Consider the following 24597-nt stretch of genomic DNA (forward strand, 5'->3'; position numbering starts at 1 on the left):
TAGTAACTGAAATAAGAACTAAAATGATTAAAATTATAAGAACTGAACTGAAATTAATTTCATCAGAACTGATCCAAAAAAAGTAAAATTAAAATATAAGAAATTAAATCAAATTAAATTAAATGCTACATGAACGAAGTAAAAATGGAAATTGAAATTATATAAAGAACTTAAATATCACTGGTTCACGTAACGTTTGCAGAGAACATTAAATGAACCTAAGCGAACATTTGGAAAACGTTTCTTGAGCGTTAATTGTTAGCTGGGTCTATGCCTCCTGCTCGTGTAACGGTAGCAAAGAACTTTGTCACCAACCAGTCGTTTTTTGCAGACAAAGCAGTCTGTCATTTATTTATAGAAATACTGATATTGCGAGCTCATTGTTCTTCCTCTGCTTTCGAGTATCCATGTAACCTTGGCCAGCTCCGCTCGTAGTCTGTACAGGAAATGATCAACCGCGTCATCACCACGGTATAAAAAGGGTTCCTTTGTTTGCCCATCACTGGTGACCCTTAACTAACAGTAGCTACAAGAAACCTACTTCGATAAGAGGAAGGGTCGAACTCTTTTCTGGGTCAGCGGGGGGGGTCTTCAAAAGATATGTTCAGACATTCAAAGTTGGCATTTACGATGAAGGGTACTTATCGCGGAATGGTTGGTACACTGAAGTGCGCCTGATTAGCTATTCACGTAATCTTCCAGCCTCTTTAGGATCTTTTCGCTGAATCTCACGGTCATCCCCTCGGTGTCATTTTAATATAAGATTGTCATAGTACCAATCCTCAGATAGATTGGGTCTTTCTGAAATTATTTCGCGTCGGATCATAAACATCACCTTAGAATCGGTAAATCTATAGTCATCCTTTTCCAGTTTAACTAAAAGGGCTTGTGAAACTTTCCACCCTCCATCCTCTAACTCATTTTTCGAAAATTCACGAATGCGGGGAGCCATGTCATTCAGAAGTGTGAGAGCATCTGGCTCTGTCTAAATAATGGCTCTATAGCTCTAAAGATGTTCTTAACTTTATAGATGGCGAAGGCTAGAAGATCTTCTGCTGTTTCTCCCGTAGGCTCATCCACAGCCAATCCTAATCAATCCATCAGCTCGTCAATTTATTCATTGCTGAGCGTCTTAGTTGCAGACTCTGGTCTTTAATCAGGGATTGTCTTTGATTTTTTAAGTTAGTTTTTGGTTTTGTTGGTATAGCTTGCTTGAGTATTGGTAACTGTACAGGCATAGACTTTGGTGATAGTGGAGGCTCGGATAATTTTTTCGTTTCGGGTTTTGTCTCTATCTTTGGTGAACGCGTTACACCTGTCAGGCCCTCAATAGCCTCCCTTAAATTCTTGAAGCATATCAGTTCATCTCGGAATTGCGTCTCGTAAACTGCCACGCTGTTGGTATTCTAATATAAATAAAATCTCTAAATGAAAAATATATTTTTCGCTAATGGTCGTCTTCAGTGCTGGCTCACCGTGAATCCTGAAGCTAGCCATCCTTAGCACTGTAGGACACAGAAAGTTGACCTATGGATTAAGAAGACGGTTCGCCATGTCGCTGCTCTCATCCTCTTAACGCAGGTCCTAGCTCAGACGGTCTAAAATATATAACCGATGGCTCTATGTAGGGCCTACCTTATAGGCTACCTCAAAAGGCTACCTCTTAGTGTACCCTTAGAGAGTACCACAAATGGTACTACAAAGGGTACCTCAGAGAGTACCTCAGAAGGTAACTCAGAGGGTAATTTAGAGTTTAACTCAGAGGGTAGCTCAGAGGGCTTTCTCGGAGAGCTACCTCATAGGTTTTACTGCTTAGCTAAAAACGACCATATACAACTACTTCACCAGTTCTTTGTTAACGGATGAGTGGCCCGGTACTTTGGCTAATATCAATATATCTTCTTGTTGATAAAATACTTCCTGCGAAAAACACCCCAGATTTTTCTTGGGGCATCAGTATGGTTCTAACAGCATTTTTTGTTTGATATTGCTTATTATTAGTCGTCGGAAAAAACACTAAATTTTTTCGAACACCACATTATTTCAGATGTAGTTACACTTTGCAAAACAGCTAAATAAATTTCAAAGTTATGCAAACTGCAATTGCAAAAATTGTAATGATCTTTATACAGAATATTTTCAGGATTTAAAATTTGTTTTTCTTAAAAAACAACATTCTTCAAATGGGATATATAGTAACAACTACAATTGGGGTATTAGGTAACCGGTTGTCGGGTTTATCAAAAAGTAAATATTGGCTTGTTGAAAAACTTATTTGAGATTTTTGAAAAACAAAATATTTGGGATTTTTGAAAAACCGGTTTATTATGTTTTTTCAAATAATCGAAGTAGGTTTCAATTTTGGGTTCAGCCAGAAAAACCGATTTTGGTTTTTTGAAGTACATTTTTACTTTACACTATATAGCAACTGCAATTGCCTTTGTAACCATTTGAAATGAGGAGAGCCATTTAGAATAAAGCAATTTGGTTCAAGGTTGCCAAGTTTTTGGATAGGTGAAATTTGACACTCAAAATGACACTTAGAATTGTTTGCGAATATGTGATGATGGCGCCGAAAAACCAATTTTTCTGCGCCACCTGGAGTTTTTTTCTAAAATAATTAACCAAAGTATATTTTTCACAATAAAAATTGTTTGAATACTTATCTTAGGAAGTGTAAGGTTTATTATGTCACATTTCAAACAACAAAATGGTCTAAAAAACAATAATACTTAATATATTTAAACAATAATTCTTAATAATACTTAACAATAATATATTTCTCATTGAATCTAAGGAATAATTTTTTGCTAAAGATTCTTGATCGAAGCCAGATTACCCTAATATGATCGGACACCCTCTGATTTAAATATTTAAGCGTATTTATGTAGTTTGTATTAGGACCATCTTTTTAAAAAAATTCATTTGCTGCCTTTTATCTGTAATGCTAAATGCAATTACGTTTGTCTAATAACATCCTCGAAAGGTTTGCTTATGCTGATAAAGGAATCCAAAAAACCTAATTTTTTTGAAAATATTCTAATAGTACCTCGATTGAATTGTAGATATATCGAGAATTTTAAATATCTTGACTATAAAAGGTAAACTCTCCAATTGTAACTTTGAAACATAAAAAAAATTTACACGACACTAAAAACTTAGCTGTTTTTTGAAAATAAATTTGTTTAGTTTAAAAAATTTAAGAAAGGTTTACATCAGAACTTTTTTACCTTAATTCTGTACTATTTTTTGCAACTAATACAATTAAAAAAAACTTTAAAAGTTTATGAAGGATGATTAACTTTTGCGTGGAATAGAAAATTTTGATTTACTTTAACGTATTTAAAAAACTTCATCTAAATGATAGTAAATTTTGTTCATTCGATAACTTTAAATAAAAACCATTTGAAAAGAGTTTGTGAAGTAAACAAGCACAATATTTACAGTTGAAAGACAAAAGTTGTTGTTGGTGTCTTGAGAAAGTATTAATTGATTGAATATAAGAGAGTCACTTGCATATATATAGTCTTTTTTTTTCTTTTTAAACTTCTGTTAACTTGAAAACAAATTGAAACTTAGTTTGTCTTGTGGAATGTTTAACGTGTTATAATTCTCCTCTTGACACTTTTATAACAATATAGTAAAATTTAACAGCCTCGTATTTTTCTTGTGTGCCACCGTTTTCTGGATTATGTTTATCTAACAGCATAGCAAACCTTACTTTGATTTCATGTCTTGAAGCAAAGCGGTTTAGCCCAAAAAATTTGTATGCAGCATCTAATCCTTCTTCTCTCCCCGAACTAAATACACCTTCCATAACCGAGGAACAAAGATTATGAACAACAAAACCACCAACAGCAGTTCCAATAGGACCAAATAATGACCCAATTTGAGCACCGATAATTGCACATGCCACACCGGAAGCAGTGCTTAATGCCTTTTGCTTATATTTTTCGCACTTAGTGGAATCGGTACCGCTATTCCACCAGCACCGTGTCAATTTAATGATTGCTTTATAAAATAAATTAAAATCATCTTCATTAATCCTCAATTTGCCTACACCTGCTACCATCACCGTCATCATCAACATTCCCAAGATTACCTTTAACATTATCATAGATGCCAAAGTAATCGTCAAACTAAAGTATCAAAAGAAAAATGTATTTGAAATAAAGCACAATGAACACAAAGTTAGATTTTACACAGTAGAATTACATATAAGTAGTGGAAAAATGAGAGAATTGACTCAGCCAGTCACTCTTCATTTTTTACCACTAATGAGCAAAACGAGCGAAATGTCGACCCAGCAAGCAAGCTCGCACAACTATATATCTCCACTCAAATGCGTTGAGTAAATCAAAATTCTGATCTCGCATGCTAACAACTACAGAGATTTGGCTAAGAACCATTGAGCCAATCCCATGTACAAAGCTACTATAAAACATGTTCAAATCATGAATACCTAAGTTTAATCAAATCTAAAAAGTCAAAAATATAACAAAAATAGTCATAAAATGTTTTATTTAAATTGACCATCCATTAACCATCAACGTTTCCACCTAGATATATTGTGGATGGATGTCTAGGTTTTTTACTTAAATAAGTCATGCTTTCTTGTCAAGATGTTGTCTCGCAGATGCTTTAGATTTCGCATGCTCGACAACTTTTCTAAAAATTTCAAAAAGTTTTCAAATTAGGTTAAATTTATTGTTCTATATTACTGGAAAAAAAAATTTGTACAAGATGGAAATGGAATAAGTGATTTAAGAGTAAACTGCTAACATTAACCAATCAAAATCATGTAACATTCTTATTTGAGATAAACAAATAATTGTTAGCATGGGAGAAATGCGCAATATATATAAAATAAAACCCATCTGTGTCACCAGAAAGCTGGTGATACAGATGGGTTTTGTATGACTTTAAATCTAAAAATAATTGTAAAGAATGTAAATGTGCTGGTGTATATGAGCATGGTATTTTAAGATGGGTATGTGAACCATTTGGTGGTGCTTGTGTATGTGAGCATAGTAAAACAGAATGGAGATTTTTTGAATGAAATTTTTAGATCTAAGGAGTAATTTAACTTTTTTCTTTTACGCTTAATTCAATAAAAATTTCATTGAAACAATATTATAAGTTGTAATTCTATTTCAATCTACTAAAAATCTAGTACAAAATCCCTAATGATTTGTTGTCAATCTATTATCTTAATATAATTAGTGCAGAAACGTTTAACGTCGTTTCGTCATTAGTTACTAGGCTTTGAGAAAGCGCGTTCTCTCAATGCACGCGGCCATTGAAGAAAAATCTCTTAAGCGAGTTAAAAATCTCTTAAGCGAGTTAGATTTTTATCAGAAAAAGTAGAAAGAATTTTAATTTTTTAAATCGTTTATATTTTGTTTGTTTTAGCTTTTCTTATAGCAGTATTATTTTTGTTATTTTATTTTTTAGAAGGAATATAAGGGTATGGATGTTATTTAAAGTTATACTAATGCTATTTCCATAAAATGGCTATTACTACTTTTAAATAATTACTACTATGAAATTTCTGTGATGCTATTAACTATTAATGTTCTTTTTTAGAAAATTTAGAAAATAAATTTAAATTTTGTGCCAACACTGACATGGCATGTCACATGTTATTGTATGTAAAGGTTAAATTTTGTTGTGAGGATTACAGTTCTTATGAAAAAAAAAAAAAAGAAGGTAAAGAGTATTGTTATATATATATATATATATATATATATATATATATATATATATATATATATATATATATATATTGTTATATATATTGTTATATATATATATATATATATATTGTTATATAAATATATATATATATACTGTTATATATATTGTTATATATATTGTTATATATATTTTGTATCTTTTTAATTTTCTGGCATCATTTTTAAAACTTTTATTTGAACACTTATAGCTGTTTTATCAATGTGTTTTTATAATAATGTAAAGTGTTTTTTTATTGTTTGTGTATATGTTGATATGTGTTATAATTTTTTTAAAAATGTGTTTAAATATGTATATGAGGTATATATATTTAACCTTATATACATATTTAAACACATTTATTGTGTTTATAGTTGGTACATATGTTTATATTATGTTGTTTCCGTGTTTTCAAAGTGCTGTGACTTGGTAAACGTGTTGAGCAAGATTTGTCAACTTTGCCAGCTAAGTGATGTACTTTTAACAGAGGGTTACACAATGATGTTTAGAGTCAAACTGTTACTGCTTTAGGTCTAGCTGTTTTCAAGCCTTTATTATTAAAGAATATTCTAAAAATACATAATGTATTTTAATAAAATTTTGCGTAATGTTGTTACTTATGTTTTGTTATATTTGAATGTTATCATACTTAAGTTATTATATGCATATATTATATTAACTTATGGTGTGCGCTATTGTTGTGTTGTTGCTGTTATGTTTTTTTGTTATCTTTTGAGTTAGTAGACATTTGACTTATCTTCATGTTGGTGTCTATTGTTAAAAATGGTTAATAGGTAGTTTTATTAAAAATCAATAATCTAAAAGCCAGTACAAATTATTTTGCCATATATACAGTTTGATTTATCTCAATTTGATTTTTTGTCTTTAGCGCTGTTTACTACATGATAAACGTTTAATGTTTAACGTCGTTTCGTCATTAGTTACTAGGCTTTGAAAAAGCGCGTTCTCTAAATGCACGCGGCCATTGGAGAAAGATCTCTTAAGCGAGTTAAAACTTCTTTCCTTTTGGAATTTAATTATTAGTTTTGATATATTACATAAAGAATCATATTAAGTTAAATAATCATCGTTAAGATCATATTATAATTGAATTAAGTATATAAAATAGTTATATATACATTTTTATTAGATAAAGTACAAAGAATTTAAAGTAGAAAGGATTTTAATTTTTTAAACCAGGGGTTCTCAACCTGGGGGTCGTGACTCCAAGAGGGTCATATAGCTTTTCTAGGGGGGTCATGAAAGTATTCCATTTTATCCATAAGGGGGTCATTTACTTCTTGCATTTGATATAATTTTTGAAATATGCAGTATAGTTTATAATAATATTATTACCTAAAATAAAGTGTTGAACTTAAGATTATTGTGAAAGCCAGATCAATCAGTAATAAGAAGCGTACACATCACATGACTTTGTTTCTTTACTGATTGGTCTGGTGTTGAATGTCATGAGTGCTTATTATTTTGACCGGAAACTTGGATATTTAACTGACATTTTCTTAACTGAATCATCCTTGCAACTACAGGGCAGAGAAACCAATATCATTGATTTTAGAGACACAATTAAAGCTTTTATCAGAAAGTTGGCCAATTGGCACAGAAAGGTAAAGTTAGAAAATGTTGCAATGTTTTCAAAATGTTTAGATATATTGGACAATGGTTATTTGATGCTATCTTCAGAAATTAAAGAAATGATTACTGAACATTTGAAGCAGTTGGCATCTGAATTCAATAACCATTTTCCAGAGCTGTCAAATGAAATAGCAATATTGGTCAAAGATCCATTGAATGCTCCTGTGACATGCATTCCAGATAAAAAATATGCTGCACAGACACAGTTAATGCAGTTACAGGAAGATGCATCTGCAAGATTGATGATCGAAAAGGAGAACTTAGTTGCATTCTGGTCAAAAAATAGTGCCAGTTACAGAATGTTATCTGAAATGGTAATGCCAGTGCTATTGCCATTTGCATCAACTTACAGGTGTGAATGTAGATTTTCCACAATGCTTAAGTTAAAGATAAAACAAAGAAGTGTGTTGAATATTGATTATGATATGAGTCTAGCACAATCAAAGATAAAACCAAGAATAGAAAAACTGTGTGCTAAAAAGCAACATTAACTACCGCACTAACCTAATGTATAAATAAAATAAATTATAATTTTTTTAAATTAAAAATCAGTACTTTTAATTTTTTTTGGGAAAATATATTCAATACTTGCTAGGGGGTCACTGTTTTCTGTTAAATCTTAAAAGGCGCGCTGGACAAAAAAAGGTTGAGAACCCCTATTTTAAACCATTTATATTTTGTTTGTTTGAGTTTTTCTTTTAGGACTTTTGTTTATACTAGCAAAAGCAACCCTTAATACGGGTTATGGTCGCTCTGTTACTTAATTTATAGCAATTTTTTTTTTAGAAAGAAAGTAGGGGTATGGATGTTATTTATAGTTATACTAATGCTTTTTCCATAATATGGTTATTACTACTTTGAAATTTCTGTGATGCTAATAACTATTTTTGTTCTTTTTTAGAAAAATTATTAAAATAAATTAAAATTTTGCGCCAACACTGATATGGCATGTCACATGTTATATAATGTAAATGTTAAATTTTGTTATGAGGATTACAAATCTTATGAAAAAAAAAAAGAAGGTAAAGAGTATTGTTTGTAAATATATATTTTGTATCTTTTTAATTTTCTTGCGTCATTTTTAAAATTTTTGTTTGCACACGTTTATTGTTTGCATATATGCTTTTTGATATGTATGTGTATGTGGTAAAAAGTGCTATAAAGTGTTTTGTTATTGTTTGTGTATGTGTTAATATGTGTTATATAATTGTTTTAAAAATGTGTTTAAATATGTATATAAGGTATGTATTTAACCTTATATACATATTTAAACACATTTATTGTGTTTATAGTTGGTACACATGTTTATATTATGTTGTTTCTGTGTTTTTAAAGTGTGACTTGGTAAACATCTACCTGAAAATCAATTAGTGTATTTTAGAGAAGGAACAGAACAAATGGCTTTAGATCGTGCAGCTCAACGTGATACGCACCTAAGGGCATGGTGTAAGTTGAATACTGAAAATGAAAGAGCACATTGCTATTTGTATGTAGACATTCCTTATTACTTTATATTTGATGATAAACATTGTAAATGGAAGGTTAGACAAAGGGGTGGTAACAAGGTGATAGTAAGAATGTATAAAGTTAATCCAAATGGAGAATTGTTTTTTCTTAGACTGTTACTTTTACAAGCAAAAGGAGCAACATCTTGGGAGGATGTGCATACTGTTAATGATTTTGTGAAGCATTTGTTTTGAAAGGTTTGTTGCAAGATGACACTGACTGGCAGAATACTCTTTCTGAGGCAGTTTTAACACGTATGCCAAAGCAAGTTAGACAGATGTTACAATTATTTTGACCTTTTTTGAACCTGACAATCCTTTACATCCCCGAAATACATTCAAATTTTTTATGATGGAAGATTTCATTCACTGTTCAGTCCCACTTCTAATAGCTGAATAAGCTACTCTTTATCAAGTTAAAAAGATTGTTAATCAAAGTGGTGAAACGCTGGCTGATTACATTCTGCCTGTTATTGATGAGCTTATATGCTTAAATTTAGAAAATTTTTATGAAAATGTTCAACAATCTATTGACAAAGCCAATCGAATGAGACTGTTGCTTAATGTCAATCAATGAAATGTATGTAATCCTATCCTTGCTGCACTGAATGAGCAACGAATTGTAGAAAATCAACACTCTAGATTGTTTTTCATGGATGGACCAGCTGGTAGTGGAAAAACCTTTACTTACAATTATTTTATTGCTGAAAACATTAGTAGGGGCTTTAAATCTGCTACAGCTGCATGGACCGGCATAGCAGCAACTCTTCTTACAAATGGATCTACATTGCATGGCTTATTCAAACTTCCTGTTCCAATATTGGATAATAGCAAATGGAATGTAACTCATCTCTTTTCACGGGCATTTTTTAAGACAAGTTAGTTTGTTTTTGCTTGATGAAACATCCATGATACCTAAACATGCCTTAAATGCAATTGATAGGTTGTTAAAAGATATTTGCAACAAGTTTCCGTTCGGAGGAAAAACCCATTCTTTTTGGTGGTGACTTTAGACAAATTCTGCCTGTTGTGAAAAGATAACAACCAACTGAGATAATAGAATTGTGTATAAAATGTTCTTTGCATTGGCAATGGGTGCAGAAGTTTGCATTAACTGAAAATATGAGAGTGCAAGATGGGGAAGGTGAATTTTCCCAATGGCTACTAAATCTTGGGAATGGAACAATACCAGTCAAAGAGGAGGATCCTTTTAAGGATGCATTGAAATACCAAATCAGTGCATTATTAGAGAAAATGAATCAATTGTTGAAAAGATTTTTGAAGATGCTAATCAAAATGATTAATCTAAACACGTGATTTTAACACCAACTAATGTTGATTCATTATCAATCAATGAAGAAGTGCTTGAATGTCTACCGGGTGAGGTCAAAACCTATTTAAGTGCTGATCAAATTGATACTGATAACCTTAATGAAAGTTTGTGCTCTTCAAAATAATTATATTGATGCAGAGGTTTTGACAGGTGTTTCTGGTGGTAAAAGGGTTTTTGTTCCTCGAATTCAGTTGGCTCCATCAGATTCTAATTTATCTTTTGTTCTTAAACGTCGTCAGTTTCCTGTCAGATTGGCTTATTCAATGACAATTAATAAAAGTCAAAGTCAAACATATGATAGAGTTGGGGTATATCTAAAAAAACCGTGTTTCTCTCATGGTCAACTATATTTTACACGTTCAAGAACTAGAGCATTTCATATTTTGGGTCTTACGCTTGATACAATTGTGTTTATATGTTATTGTTAAATCCTAAAACTGATGAAATGGATCTGGTGTCTGTGAAATCTATTTGTTTCTACCCATAAATCTGGATATGGCAAACACCACTGCTAATTAATCTGCTAATTTACTCAGGATTGCATTAAAATTATGGTTTTTGAAAATTGAATGTTAAAAGAGCGTTTGAAGTGAAATTTCCAAGGAGACTATATTTAGAACTTTTACCTGTGTCTTCACTCATACCTGTGTCTTCACTTATTAAGGCAACAGGTATAGAGATTAAACAGCAATGGAGCATTGAACGCCGTTTTTTAGCCAGGAGTAGACGTTTCCGATCCTCGAAAATTGTCATCAGGAAATAAAAATCTTGTCATATATGACAAGGTGTTATTACAGAAGCAGAACAAGCTTTTTATACTCGTGGAAATAGAAGTGTTGATTGTGTCAACCTTGCGCAGAATTATTTCAAACTTCCGAGACAAACGATATGTAAGAATTTCATCGATTACTAAAGAGTTAGTTTTCACAAGTTTACGACAAATAGATTTCACAGACACCAGATCCATTTTATCAGTTTTAGGATTTAACAATAACATATAAACACAATTGTATCAAGCGTAAGAAGTTTCTGTTAATAAGAGCACATAATATTCAAGTTCATGTAGATACCATTTTAGGATTTTATAAAGATGATGAAATATCTGATGTTATTCATTCTTCCTTAACTTAAAAATAGAAATTAAGTTTTTTAAACTCCGTCAATCTTGGTTTTTCTTCCGGTTTTCCAATGTGATAAAAGGAATAGGTATAAGATTTGGACTCATCAAGTTGGAATTTTTTTAAATCTGAGAGGAGAAAAATTCTCCGTTACATTTATTTTTAAGAAGTACGAAGAGAACTGAAAGTTGTGTAAAACTTTACTCTATTATTGGACTAAAGTAAAAACTCTCAAAAAATAGTCAGTACGTGGAAGACAATTTAAAAGATGTCAAAAGTTCTGGAGTTACTGTTGCTATTTCTAAAAAAAAAAAATAGCATATAATATGAAGTTACAAGGTTGGCTTCTAGACAAACTTCCATATATTTTCCTGAGATATCAGATCTGCACTATGGTTATAAGTTAGTTCTCCGCAAAATAGTTCACTTAGGCAAGAGTGTGTAAAAAATTATTTTAATTACAAAATGAACAAAATTTTAAAATGTTAATGTTAAGATAAAAAAAACAACGTTCTGTTTTTGTTTTTCTGATATCTCATGCAAACATATTGTTTTTTCAACTTTTCCAATATGTGATTAAGTTATAAAAATATTAATGGAATAGACATATGACTGACTAATCTAGGTGAAAACATTTCAAGCCTAAAAGGATTCTAAAATACATGTAAAGTTGATGTTATAGAAGAAATGAATTTCAAAATTATTAGTATATACAACTTGTGAAATGATGGATTATTCTGAAGTAATTTAAACCGTTTTTTATCATGAACTTGTAAAGTAATCCAAAAAAACGTTTGAGAGAGTCTTCCTACTTAAACAGTTCATGACAAAAATTAGATTTTATAAATGAATTTACTAAATATATCAGTAGATCTAACAGAGATCAGAATGATTCTTTTACATATCTGAACGAGTATGTCAAAGGTCTAATGTATGAGTGTTCCCATTACACTGCTCCGAGATAGAGGGTTCAGGTTAAATGTAAAGGTACCTGGAGTTTTTTTTAACAGAAATATCAGAAAGACATACTCAAATAACCCTAGCCAAAAATTAAAATTTTATCCGCTCCTAAATTGAAATTTCACGTTTTTTTTTTTTTTTTTAATAGTAAGTAGTTATGTACCGAAACTTTGTTGTCTTTGGCACTACAGATAGCCTTATAAATTTTAAAATTTAATGAGAATGCATTTATTTTTTAGAATTATATATGTTATATAATTTTTATATATGTTATAGGCGCTACTGCAGTTTCTCCCCCCCCCCCCCCTTTTTTTTATTTTTGATTATGATAGAGAATTTTATGCTGATTCAGAAAAATATAAAAACGTGGACCTGAAAATCAATGGAAAGTGCTCTATTTCGAAGTCAAAGTTGAAAATAATCCCACTAAAAACCCTAATACTCGCCTTTTTTTTTTCAAAACGCTTTCGTTGTTAACGAAAGTTAATTACCGCTACATTGCGCAATAAAAAGACCTGGTTTCCATCAGCCTTTGCATTACTATTTTAAAGTGTTATAACGAAAGTGTAATAAACAAAATGAAATTAATGGAAGATTTCAAATAAAAGGTGAACGTAGAATGTGGGAATGTAGACAAATTGATGAATAGTTATTATTGTATTGTATGCTGGTTTTTTTTATTAAAAAAAACGGTTTAAAGATGACATTTTCTAAATTTTACATGTGATAAAACAACTATGAACTAAGTTTCAAAAGTTCTTCTTTTAAGAAACAAAACTGTTGAATTCTTTTTTAAAATTCATTACAAAAGTACATTACTTGCAATATAGTTTATTCTCTAATAAATCAAAAAACGGCTATTTTCATTGCCACAAAAAATTGCGCGAGATAATTATACTTTAACGACTTTTTTTTAATGTAAAAACCATGCTATAAATTTATTGCTTTTGTCAGCTAAAAAATCATTAACTTAATATTCTCAAAATGGCGAATATTAGGGTTTTTAGTGGGATTTTTTTTAACTTTGACTTCGAAATAGAGCACTTTCCGTTGATTTTCAGGTCCATGTTTTTATATTTTTCTGAATCAGCATAAAATTCTCTATCATAATCAAAAATAAAAAAAATGGGGGTGGAGAAACTGCAGTAGCCCCTATATTTTTTAGAATTATATATACTAAACTTAGTTAAAGTTTTAAGTTAAGAAAACAGTACTCTGGACACAGGTGTCCAGAGTACTATTTTCAGATAAGACTTTAACTAAGTTCTTAGAAAAAAGAAAACAGTTACTCAGCATGGCTGCAATGGTGGAGGACTAGATAGACCCAATTGTCAAAAAGTTCTAATGTCATGAGATGAGAGGATAACTGAAACGCTGCTGAAGTACCAATAGTGTATTAACACACTAAGAAAATTTAAAGCAGGTAAATATTAATAAATACAATCTTACTAACATACTTAAGGATCTTAATAAGATGTATAATTTTATTTTTAGTGACTGAGAGTTGTTTTGGAATGACATTAGATTCGTCTTTTGGTTACAAAATTAGTTTTCATAGACTCCATAGACTACATGAACAATTATGTTGAAGAAAGGTTTAACATTAGTATGTAACTCGAATGGAAGTACCATATCATTAAATATCACTTGAATGATTATTTAGACCGCCATCAGATGTCTTTCGGTCAGACATCAGAACAAACCTTAGAAGCTGTTCACAAGAACATTAATAAGACTATCAAGAGGCTTAGTGTCTCTGAAAGTAATCCTTGTCATGAAATAAAACTGAGAAGAATGGCTGAGACATACAGCTCAATGAGAGTATAAAGTTTAAGTTGGTTAAGATGAAGAACTTGTGTATATATTAACTTCTATAATTCCTCATAAACGTCTTTAAATCTTTTTTTTTTTTTCCTATTTTTTTAAAATTAATTTTAAAGATATGAGAATTTTTGATGAAACAACTATAATAGTATATTTTTAAACTAATAAAAATATTTGTAGCTATTGTTTGAACTTAATATCAAAATTTGATTCCAAAATTTTACAAAAATAATACGTTTATACAGGGGTGGCGGAAAGAAACAATATGGGGGGATGGTGATAAAAGTATTTTTATTAAACTTTTATTAAAATAATTTTAATCGCTTCAATATAATCTTAACCTTATAGGTTAAAATGTTGTTAAATGGTAACAAAACTGTTAACATATAGTTGGAATTATTTAAAAATAATATTTATTTTGCAGTGCTTTTTTGTTGCTTTATCATCTTTTTTAACATTTGGCGTCATTTGCTTATATCAAGATAACACATTCTGAAATAACAGACTTAAAAGTTAAAGGGGAGGGGAGAGGGGACTTGAAATACCAAAGCCCCCAAGATTTTTAAAAGTGAGGGGGCTGAAGACCCCTAAGTTCCGCCTGCTCCGCGAGACCTATATTTATACATTATCATTATAATTTTAAATTGTAAGATTACTTCTGCTCCATATGGTTTATTTAAGCTACCTGTAGCACCATAGACAAGAAGGTTATGACTGTAAAAATATTATCACTAATAAAAATAAAAAAATTATCCAATTCCTAATTTAGAAACGGCTACGATTAAATTTTTGTTTAGCGTTAATCTACTATATCCACCTGATAGTTCTGTGAAGAAAAAATCCTGATACCTTCACCTTCAACCTAAACCCTCTATCTGAGAGCTTTTCCAATGTGTGATTAAATTATAAAAATATTAATGTAATAGACATACAATTGACTAATCAAGATGGAAACTTTTCAAAACTAAAAGGATTCTAAAATCCATGTAAAATTGACGTTAAAGAAGAAATGAATTTCAAAATTATTTGTATATACAACTTGTAACATGATGGAATATTTTGAAGTAATTTAATCGGTTTTTTATCATGAATTTGTAAAGAAAATCAAAAAAACGTTTGAGAGGGTCTTCCAACTTAAATAGTTCATGACAAAAATTAGATTTTATAAATGAATTTATTAAATATATAAGTAGGTTTCACAGAGATCTGAAGAATTCTTTTCCATATCTGAACGAGTATGTCAAAGGTCTAACGTATGAATGTTCCCCTTACCAGACACTATGAAATCTAATAGAACAGTAAGTATTTTTCGAAGTTTATAAAGAAAACAAAAATCCATCTGATATTACTGATTTTTTTGTTCTAACAAATTTACAAGTTAAAATAATTAAAAACGCATTTGAGAACAGTAAAGGAGTTATTATTTCTTGGAACAGAACAAAATTAACATGTAATACAAAATTTGAAGAGGAATTTTGTAGTTAGCCTTCTACCAACAATTTGAAAAGCTGTATTAAAAATCTAGCAAAACCAGATATATTAAAAATTTATTTTAGAAGCTAAAGATATATTTAAAAAAAGAAAGTAAAAAAAAGAAGTGGAATATATATCCAAACTTTACCCGGAGTTAGCGGGATTGTTTCCTTGTCTACCTTGTGCTACCACCACAGCATACTTATCGAGACTTAAGAAACAGATTATGTTGTTTTGTGGGTCTAGATACAGATGACAACAAATAAACCATATTCAACATGCATTAGCACCAGAATTAATCATTAGAAAAAAGTTTTGTAAAAGATGGTATAGAAATTCAAATGGAATTTGCAATACAAATTCAGATCTTTCACCTACAGGATTAGGTGATGAGAAAGATTGAAAAACATAAAATATATAAGCAATTGGAGAGGCAAACCTAAGCTTTATAAACCATACTGTTTCAAAGCCCTCATTTATGGTTTTATTTAACAAGTAGATTTTGCTAATGCGTTAAGTGAATTATCAAAATGATGAAGATGCAAAAGTGTCACCAATTATTATAGGGTGAAAAGAAGCTATTGATAAATGAAAAAGAGTGTTAGAAGTTTTCAAAAAACAAAAACTAACAAAAAACTCTGTTATAAAAGACAAAACTGTGTTGAACGAAGGTACAAGTTTTAATCAATTATCTTTACTACAAAGAATGTTTTAACTTAAGATTGAAAATGTTATAAAAATAGATCAGTTGACTTCATAATATATTAAAGTTAAACGAGGTGTTAAAAATATGTTCGTGAATGAAAAATTGAATGAAAAGAATGTAATAGAAAAATGCACCAAACAGTATAGACTAATAATTGAAACTCAGAACCTATTGGTCAACCAGTGGATTCCAATAAAGGAAATTATCAGCAGTTTTAAATGCTCAACAACTGTTCAAAACAATATCATTAACAAAAGAAAAGCGAATAAATTTTAACAAAAGTACGAACTAAACCAAATACAAAGAAAAGTGAGCTTACACGCTTTACCAAAGACAACTCGCTCACTAAGTTCTTAAAGTTTAAGTCAATAATGATGATGAAATTGGTGCTTTAACAAGGAATTTTTTAACAAATATACATCAAATAAAGTTGAAAGAACTTTTGGCATTCAAAATACTGAAAAAGATTAAAAAGTTTACATGGGTTGATTATAAAACTAGTTTTTATAATATTGATATCATAGTTAATATCAATATTAGAAATGCAAAAGCAAAATACCATGAATGGAAAAATATGCTTTATCCTATTTTAAATCAATACAAAACAACTGGTATAGATGTTGCTATAAATTTACTGAACTTTCCAAATGCATTATAAAACAGACTAAGGTTACAAATGGCTAGCAAAACAGCTGGTAATTCAGGATTAAGGAATGAAGTAGTTTCAACGTGTGATGAGTTAAAGAAACAGCAAGTGTTAGATGCAAGTGCATTTCAAAAAAAAAAGAGAATATAATAAAACATGATTATTAGCAGAACGCAAGGGTTCAAAAGCAAATTGTTTACAAACAATACAGTAAAACAAATTTCATCTGCATCTGTAAATGCTAATAAAGATGCTGCTAACAAATTTGGTAAAAAAGAACTAAATGTTTTTAAGACTGCTGCAATGGACGGTGGTACAAAACTGAGAGAGAAAGCATCATAAGTCTTGACACTAAAATAACAACCTATACAAAAAATCATGCTGGAAATAAAAATAGCAATTTAAAAAACTTATAGTTAAAAGAGTTAATAAAGCAAAAAGTTTTTTGGAAAAAGTATGTTGACAATGCAACATCAGATGAGCACAAGTTTACAGATTCAAAAACAGTTTTAATAGACATAGTATTTAAGTTTTCATAGACACAATATGAAATTATCCTATGAATAAAAGGAATTGAAGACACTTATAAAGATTATCTAGGCTTAACAGATCTAAAAGTAATAAAGACATTTATGGCAGCAAGATTTATACTAAAACTAAATCACAAAAACCATTCACTTATAACCATTTACTTATCTTAAAAACCATTCACTTATCTTAAAAACGTTTTATATGTGTTAAATAAATGTTGCATTTCTGCAACACTATGCATTTAAGGGTTAACATAGTAATTATTTTAAAAGTTTTCATTGATGTCATAAAAAAATGAACATTTTAAGTTTACTGAAATTCCTTTAAAAGATGAAAGTAATGAGCCATATAAGTATTTCATACACCAGCAACAAAATAGTACAAAACTATATAGCCCTGGTTGTTTATGTATAAACATTGAAAATTAAATGCATGTTATGCATACTCATCTAGTCGACAATTATCTCATTTGAAAGCAGATTAGCTAAAGCTATTGTTGAAGATTATGCTAATGCTGATAATGCTACTATTACTAACAAAGGTTTGGTATATCTTTTTAGTAACATCATGTATCAGCAATGAGGTCAAGATATTACGTCAATATATGATCCTGGTTGTTATAACTAGCGTAAGAATTGTATCTTGCGCATGCGTCAAAAGTTCATCGTGAAAGAATGACTATATATGGTCCATTGTGCACAATTCATTGTGCACAATGAGTTTAAAACGATATATAAATTGTAAAAGTTTATGAAAAAAGAGAAACAGAAAAAAGTTAATGAACAATATAGTCCTCTTGATATTACACTGGTCAATGTACAAATTTGCTTGGTTTAATGAAATAAACTGATGGCTTTTCAAAGTTTCCCGGATTGAATCAACTATAGCATGAGGATGGATCAACATTTTTTAACTTTTGCCTGTAATACTTGTTTTACTGTTCGATAAGCCTATATTACTCAAAGTCGAGTTTTAAAAAGAACATTTTGTTTAAAAGTACCTTTAGGTTACAGTTTTGAATTATGTGAATATTATGATAAAGTTGTGTATAGTATTAAACATATCCTTAATCTAACAAGGAAATCAGATGATGAAGTCTTTGTTAGAAGCAACGTAACTCTGCTGAAAAAGTAGAACTTGATAGGATATATTGCTGGATGACAGAAGTTAAATCCTCATTTTGGGAAAAGTTTAAACTTCTCAAAACAATAGAATCTAAAGTAACATTCCAGAAGCTTATAGAATCTGGCAATATGATTGGCTGGATTTATCTGCATAATCTTACTTACTAGGAGGCTTTGTATAATCATTCCAGATTAGCTTTGACTGGGTTTCAAATTAATTAAGATAATGATAAAAATTAGTTTCAGAAGCCTGCTACCTTTGATAATGTAAGCATAACTAAGAGTTACGTAACATTCAATTTAACTAGAAGGCCAGCTGCTATTATTTTTATTTTACACAATAAAATTTTGACTTTAATATGGTTACTTAGCGTCATTAAGATCCTTAAGTTTTAATAATTTTTTTTTTGAATTTGAATGAACTTGTATCAAACCCAAATAAAAAACCATCTGATTTTAACTCGCTTTTCCTTATTTCAATTTTTGATTTAAGTGAGCATTTTGAGAGAACTATGTCATCTTTTGCTAACTTCCTTGTCAAATGTTAATTTTCACCAAACCCACCAATAGATATTTAGACTTTTGCTGTTATTATTAGTGATTGATTCGTAAACTGTCAGTCTGCTGGTGAAAAATTTAGACAAGTGTATTGATCTAAGACGGGCTCACACGCTTGCTTAAATCAGATATATACTGATTGAAGCAATCTTTTTTGTCTGAAAGATCTAAATAACGTATCATATTTTGATGTTAGTTATCCTGGTATTCACCTCTGAAGTAAAAAAAAGCTTAGTATATAAAAAAATAGTAAAGAAAGAGGGGTTGAAAAATATATAGAGATAACCAAATCAAATCTTGGTCATATATAAACAAATAAGAACGGGCAGACTTACTCAGAGATAAAAATATTTTTGAAAAATTTGAATATCGGAAAACTGGAGCTGTTTCAAATCTTGAGACCAGTTAGCGTAAAAGCCGGCTTCAAGAAAATATCACTGTTAACTAAACGCATAATCAATGGCGTAATGAATTTAGAAATAATCCTAGGACGGACGCCCTGAAATTTGTTGACAATGGAGAAGATATTTTTGGGTTCTTGAATTAGAACTAGAATGGCTTAGTGATCCTGATATAGTATTAATGATTGAAAAAGGGATAAGAGGTGGCATCTAAAAGATTTGCATAATCTATTAATAAATAGATATAATAAACAAGAAATACCAAAGTCATTTTGACAAATATTGATATTGGTGTAATTATATGACATATATTGATGCAAATAGTCTTAATTCAAAGCAATGTGCAAACCTTGAAGTGGATGATAGAAAATGACTTGGAATATCCAAAAGAGCTGCTTTACTTGGAATATCCAAAAAAGCTATACTTGATATATAGAGAATACTTGGAATATCCAAAAGAGCTGCATTACTTACATATTGATTACCAATTAGATCTTGAAAAATTAAAAGTTAATGAGGTTGAAAAACTAGTACCTAATTTATGTGATAAAACTAACTTTGTTGTTCATCATGTTAATTTAAAACAGTATGAAAGTAAATAAATTAAATAAATGCAAAAAATTTGAAGAAAGTGTCAAACTAATGATGAGTTTGAAAGACATTTCTTTAAGCTCATAAAAAATTTTGGTTTTGGAAAAAGAAATAAAATTAAAGCAAACGTAATAAAGTGCATCTAACAAATATTAGAAAAACCATTTAAAGAAAAATTAGATAAATATATATCTGAATAGATAATGGGAACAAAGATGGATTTGCACAGGGTTGATGAAAGACTTGAATCATTTCATGCAAAATACTTAATAAATGAATTTACATACACAAGTTAGAAGAATATTAGTTTGAAGAAAAGTAGTGGTTAATGGTGAAGAGAAACGCTTAAGAAATCGATGTTTAATTACGTTTCAAAGTAAGTTAAATAAGACAGTTGTAAAAGCAGTTAAAAAGTTATTTAATAAATAAAAACTAAAGTGTGGGTTGATAAAAGTAAAGTATTTTGTAATAAAGATTTAGAAAGGCAAGTTGGGTCGCGATTGACTGAATTGTATCTAATAAGAAAGGAAGAAAAGATGAGTTTAATAGAAAGATGGAATCGTAAAGTTAAAGAAAAAATGACAAAATATTTTACAACCAATTTAACATTTACATACATAAACGTTTTAAATGATCTAGTTAAACAATCCATTGATACTATTCACTCTTAGATTAAGATGACTCATGTTGAAGTTGATATTAAGAAAAATGAAAATATGGTGCAAAGAATACTAGACCCAGATAAATGAAAAATTAAAAAAACCAAAACCAAAAGCTGCTAAATTTTTATTTGGTGACAAAGTAAGAATAAGCGAGAAAAAGTCAACTTTCGAAAAGGGTTTTACAACTAGGTGGACTGAAGAAGTATCAACACTATCTACTTATTAAAATACAAAGGAATTAATATCCTAAGTTAAAAACAATATCAGCTAAATAGGAAATGGAATAACCTACGAAGCAGAATTGCTAGAAACAGAACAAATGTATTTAGAAAAAAAAAATTATAAAGAAAGGTGAACAATAATAATAAGTAAAATGGCTTGGTTATCCAGGTTCTTTTAACTAATGGATATAATAAAGATCTCTTGGAGTTAAGGCGGTTAAACTTACATAAATAGAGAAATTGCCACGCAGATATAGGTAGTGAGAAAATGTCGAGAATGCGAGATCTAAAAGAACTGTGAGACGGCCAGTTGGTGTGCATGCATGAGGTATCTGAATGAAAAAAAAAATGGGCATGTATGCGTGAGATATCTAGATGGAAATAATTATGGTTAATGGATGGTCAATCTAAATATAAATTTTTGCTACTTATTTTGTTATAACTTTTAGATTTTAGATTTAATCACATTTTGAATTTTCTTGTTTTGACCATTTTTTAAAAATAAATTTGTATTGAAGCTTTGCGTAATGATTTTGAGCCAAATCTCTTTAACTGTATGCGTGCGAGATCCGAGTCTTGACATGTTCCACAAGACATGTGGGTGGAGATGGAGGGAATTGCATACTCGCCTCACCTATTTGAGAAGATTTGTTGAGAAACCAGGACAGGCTGGCTATGACCTGTCTCTCGTTTTTCCACTGCTCTTGTTTAATCAATTGGCTTCTTAATCTTGATTAATAGACTTCTTTTTTTTTCTACCACGAAATATTATTCAAACGGTGAGTAGTATGCCAAACATTTACAATAATAAACTTTTAAAGCTCATGTTACCGTTTATCAAATTTTTAACCAGATGAAGATATTTTTCTATCTTTCTTAGGTTTTATATATGGTTATTAGTAAAGTAAGTGGACTTATTTAAAGTTATGAAATCATTTTGAATAAAGCCAAATAATAATCCAATGATAATATTCAACCAAAATTAGTAAACTTTTAGTTTAGCAAGCATTTTCTTTCAAGTCACAAGGTTTTAAATTAATCATTTAAGCTTACAGTGTAATATCGAAAAGTTAGGCATAACTGTTTCATTAGCAAAGTGTTCTTACTATAACTTGTTTTTTGCTTTCTGTAAATATTATATAAGAGTTTAAAACTATAAGCTTACGTTGGTTACATTACACTAGTTATGTCAGAATGTTGTTTTCAAAAAACTGTCGAGCATTAATCGTTGAATATGATAGAATATGCTAAATGCCATAGCTTTTATGCTGAAGAGGTTAACTTAGAGTTCTTTATCAAACAGCTATAGTAGGAAAGTGAACCCAAGATAATGTTTGTTAAAAGCAGTTTTCGTAAAAGATTGAGAGAAATTACCGTTTAATTAAAATTAATTCCTTTAGTGATTTTTTGTTTTCGCTGTTGCGAAGCTTGAAACGGCAAAACGAAACATGGAAAAATGCAATTTTCTCTTTTAAGTAGGTTTAATTGTGTAAGATACCAAACCAAACAATGATGACGTAGGTAAATCCATTGAGTTTTGTTTATAACGAAAGTATGCAAGCGAGATACTCACGAAAAACAAGGAGGAGACTTCATAGTTGAAAGTGAAAACGAAACAACGTTAAGTTTAACTTTTCCTAGAAAACTAGTATATCACTAGTGTTAAAAGATCTACTAACCAACCCAAGTTTTTAAAGAAATGTCCAAAAATTTGCGGCATAAAAATGGTTAACGAAAGAATTAAAAAGCGAATCTAAATAATTTACAATATTCAATCAAAAGTTTTCATTATTTGAAAACCTTTTTTGTGAAACTTTAAAATGAAAATGTAATATCCTCACTTACCTTCAAAATTTAAAAAATAAAAAGAAGGTTAAACGTTACCTGCAGATTGTCGCGCTGACTTTTGTCTTTCTTATTATACTATTGTTAAAAAATGTTTCGTTTTCATATGTATTACAATGTGAATCTCCAGAACGTTTTGTTTGCTTTTAAAACGGAACAACTATACAAACCACGTATATACTAAACCACTATAAAAAAAAAGGCCTCATAGAATGGATGAATAAAGCTTCATATTGATTTGTTTTCATCAATAATAGTGAACACGATTACAGTTTCCCAAAACCCTACTGTATTAAAAATTTCTGTGCAGAAACAGCATTTCATTATCGTCAAGAAGGCGAATGTAACGAATATGCAGATGTAATTTCCGCAAGTGATTAACAACTCACATCAACACGTGTTTTTTTTCTTCTCTCTACGTCTCGATTACTTTACTCAAATACTTTTATGAACTTGATATATGAACTTTAACCAGGTAGCTCTTTTTTAAATCAGAACATTTGCATGATTATAAGATTTAGTTAAATTAATAAATCAAACTTTCGATTGTTGTTAAAAAAGCAAATAAAGTAGTTGTTTCGTTTTAAAAGCAAACAAAACGTTCTGGAGATTCACATTGTAATAAATATGAAAACGACACATTTTTATACAATTGTATAATAAGAAAGACAAAAGTCAGCGCGTCAATCTGGAGGTAACGTATAACCTTCTTTTTATTTTTTAATTTTAAAGGTAAGTGAGGATATTACATTTTCATTTTAAAGTTTCACAAAAAAGGTCTTCAAATAATGAAAACTTTTGATTGAATATTGTGAATTATTTAGATTCGCTTTTTAATTCTTTCGTTAACCATTTTTATGTCGTAAATATTTGGACATTTTTTTAAAAACTTGGGTTGGTTAGTAGATCTTTTAACACTAGTGATATACTAGTTTTCTAGGAAAAGTTAAACTTAACGTTGTTTCGTTTTCACTTTCAACTATGAAGTCTCCTCCTTGTTTTTCGTGAGTATCTCGCTTGCATACTTTCGTTATAAACAAAACTCAATGGATTTACCTACGTCATCATTGTTTGGTTTGGTATCTTACACAATTAAACCTACTTAAAAGAGAAAATTGCATTTTTCCATGTTTCATTTTGTCGTTTCAAGCTTCGCAACAGCGAAAACAAAAAATCACTAAAGGAATTAATTTTAATTAAACGGTAATTTCTCTCAATCTTTTACGAAAACTGCTTTTAACAAACGTTATCTTGGGTTCACTTTCCTACTATAGCTGTTTGATAAAGAACTCTAAGTTAACCTCTTCAGCATAAAAGCTATGGCATTTAGCATATTCTATCATATTCAACGATTAATGCTCGACAGTTTTTTGAAAACAACATTCTGACATAACTAGTGTAATGTAACCAACGTAAGCTTATAGTTTTAAACTCTTAAATAATATTTACAGAAAGCAAAAAACAAGTTATAGTAAGAACACTTTGCTAATAAAACAGTTATGCCTAACTTTTCGATATTAGACAGTAAGCTTAAATGATTTATTTAAAACCTTGTGACTTGAAAGAAAATGCTTACTAAACTAAAAGTTTACCATTGCATTTATTTTGAATACATTGGATAGCCTGCTGCAATATTGAACGAGATATTTCATTTTACTTACTATTTCATGGCAATAAGAAGAAAGTAAGCCTAGGCATGTAGACATCCACTTT

General features: G+C 29.9%; 2 protein-coding genes across 3 annotated transcripts; one reads left to right on the forward strand and one right to left on the reverse strand.

Moving 5' to 3' along the window:
• Positions 1-3276: 3276 nt before the first annotated feature.
• LOC149881445 (uncharacterized) lies at positions 3277-23399 on the reverse strand. Of its 2 annotated transcripts, XM_090069885.1 has the most exons (3): positions 23274-23390; positions 22924-23072; positions 3277-4139 (listed from the first exon to the last, which is right to left on the reverse strand). In XM_090069885.1, the coding sequence occupies exon 3, from the start codon at positions 4115-4117 to the stop codon at positions 3605-3607; it is 513 nt and encodes a 170-aa protein (XP_089926011.1). In that variant the 5' UTR covers positions 4118-4139; positions 22924-23072; positions 23274-23390; the 3' UTR covers positions 3277-3604. The 2 variants fall into 2 exon arrangements, with proteins under 2 accessions (XP_089926011.1, XP_089926010.1); XM_090069884.1 differs by having other exon boundaries at positions 22924-23399.
• On the forward strand, positions 7203-7877 carry LOC149881446 (protein ZBED8-like). Its single transcript, XM_090067989.1, has one exon. It carries the CDS (start codon positions 7203-7205, stop codon positions 7875-7877), a length of 675 nt encoding a protein of 224 aa, XP_089924115.1.
• Positions 23400-24597: the final 1198 nt, after the last annotated feature.

Source organism: Hydra viridissima, unplaced genomic scaffold (genome assembly GCF_058129835.1).
Source record: "Hydra viridissima isolate aposymbiotic clone 2 unplaced genomic scaffold, HvirCarnegie_v1 scaffold_12, whole genome shotgun sequence".
NCBI classification, from domain to species: domain Eukaryota; kingdom Metazoa; phylum Cnidaria; class Hydrozoa; order Anthoathecata; family Hydridae; genus Hydra; species Hydra viridissima.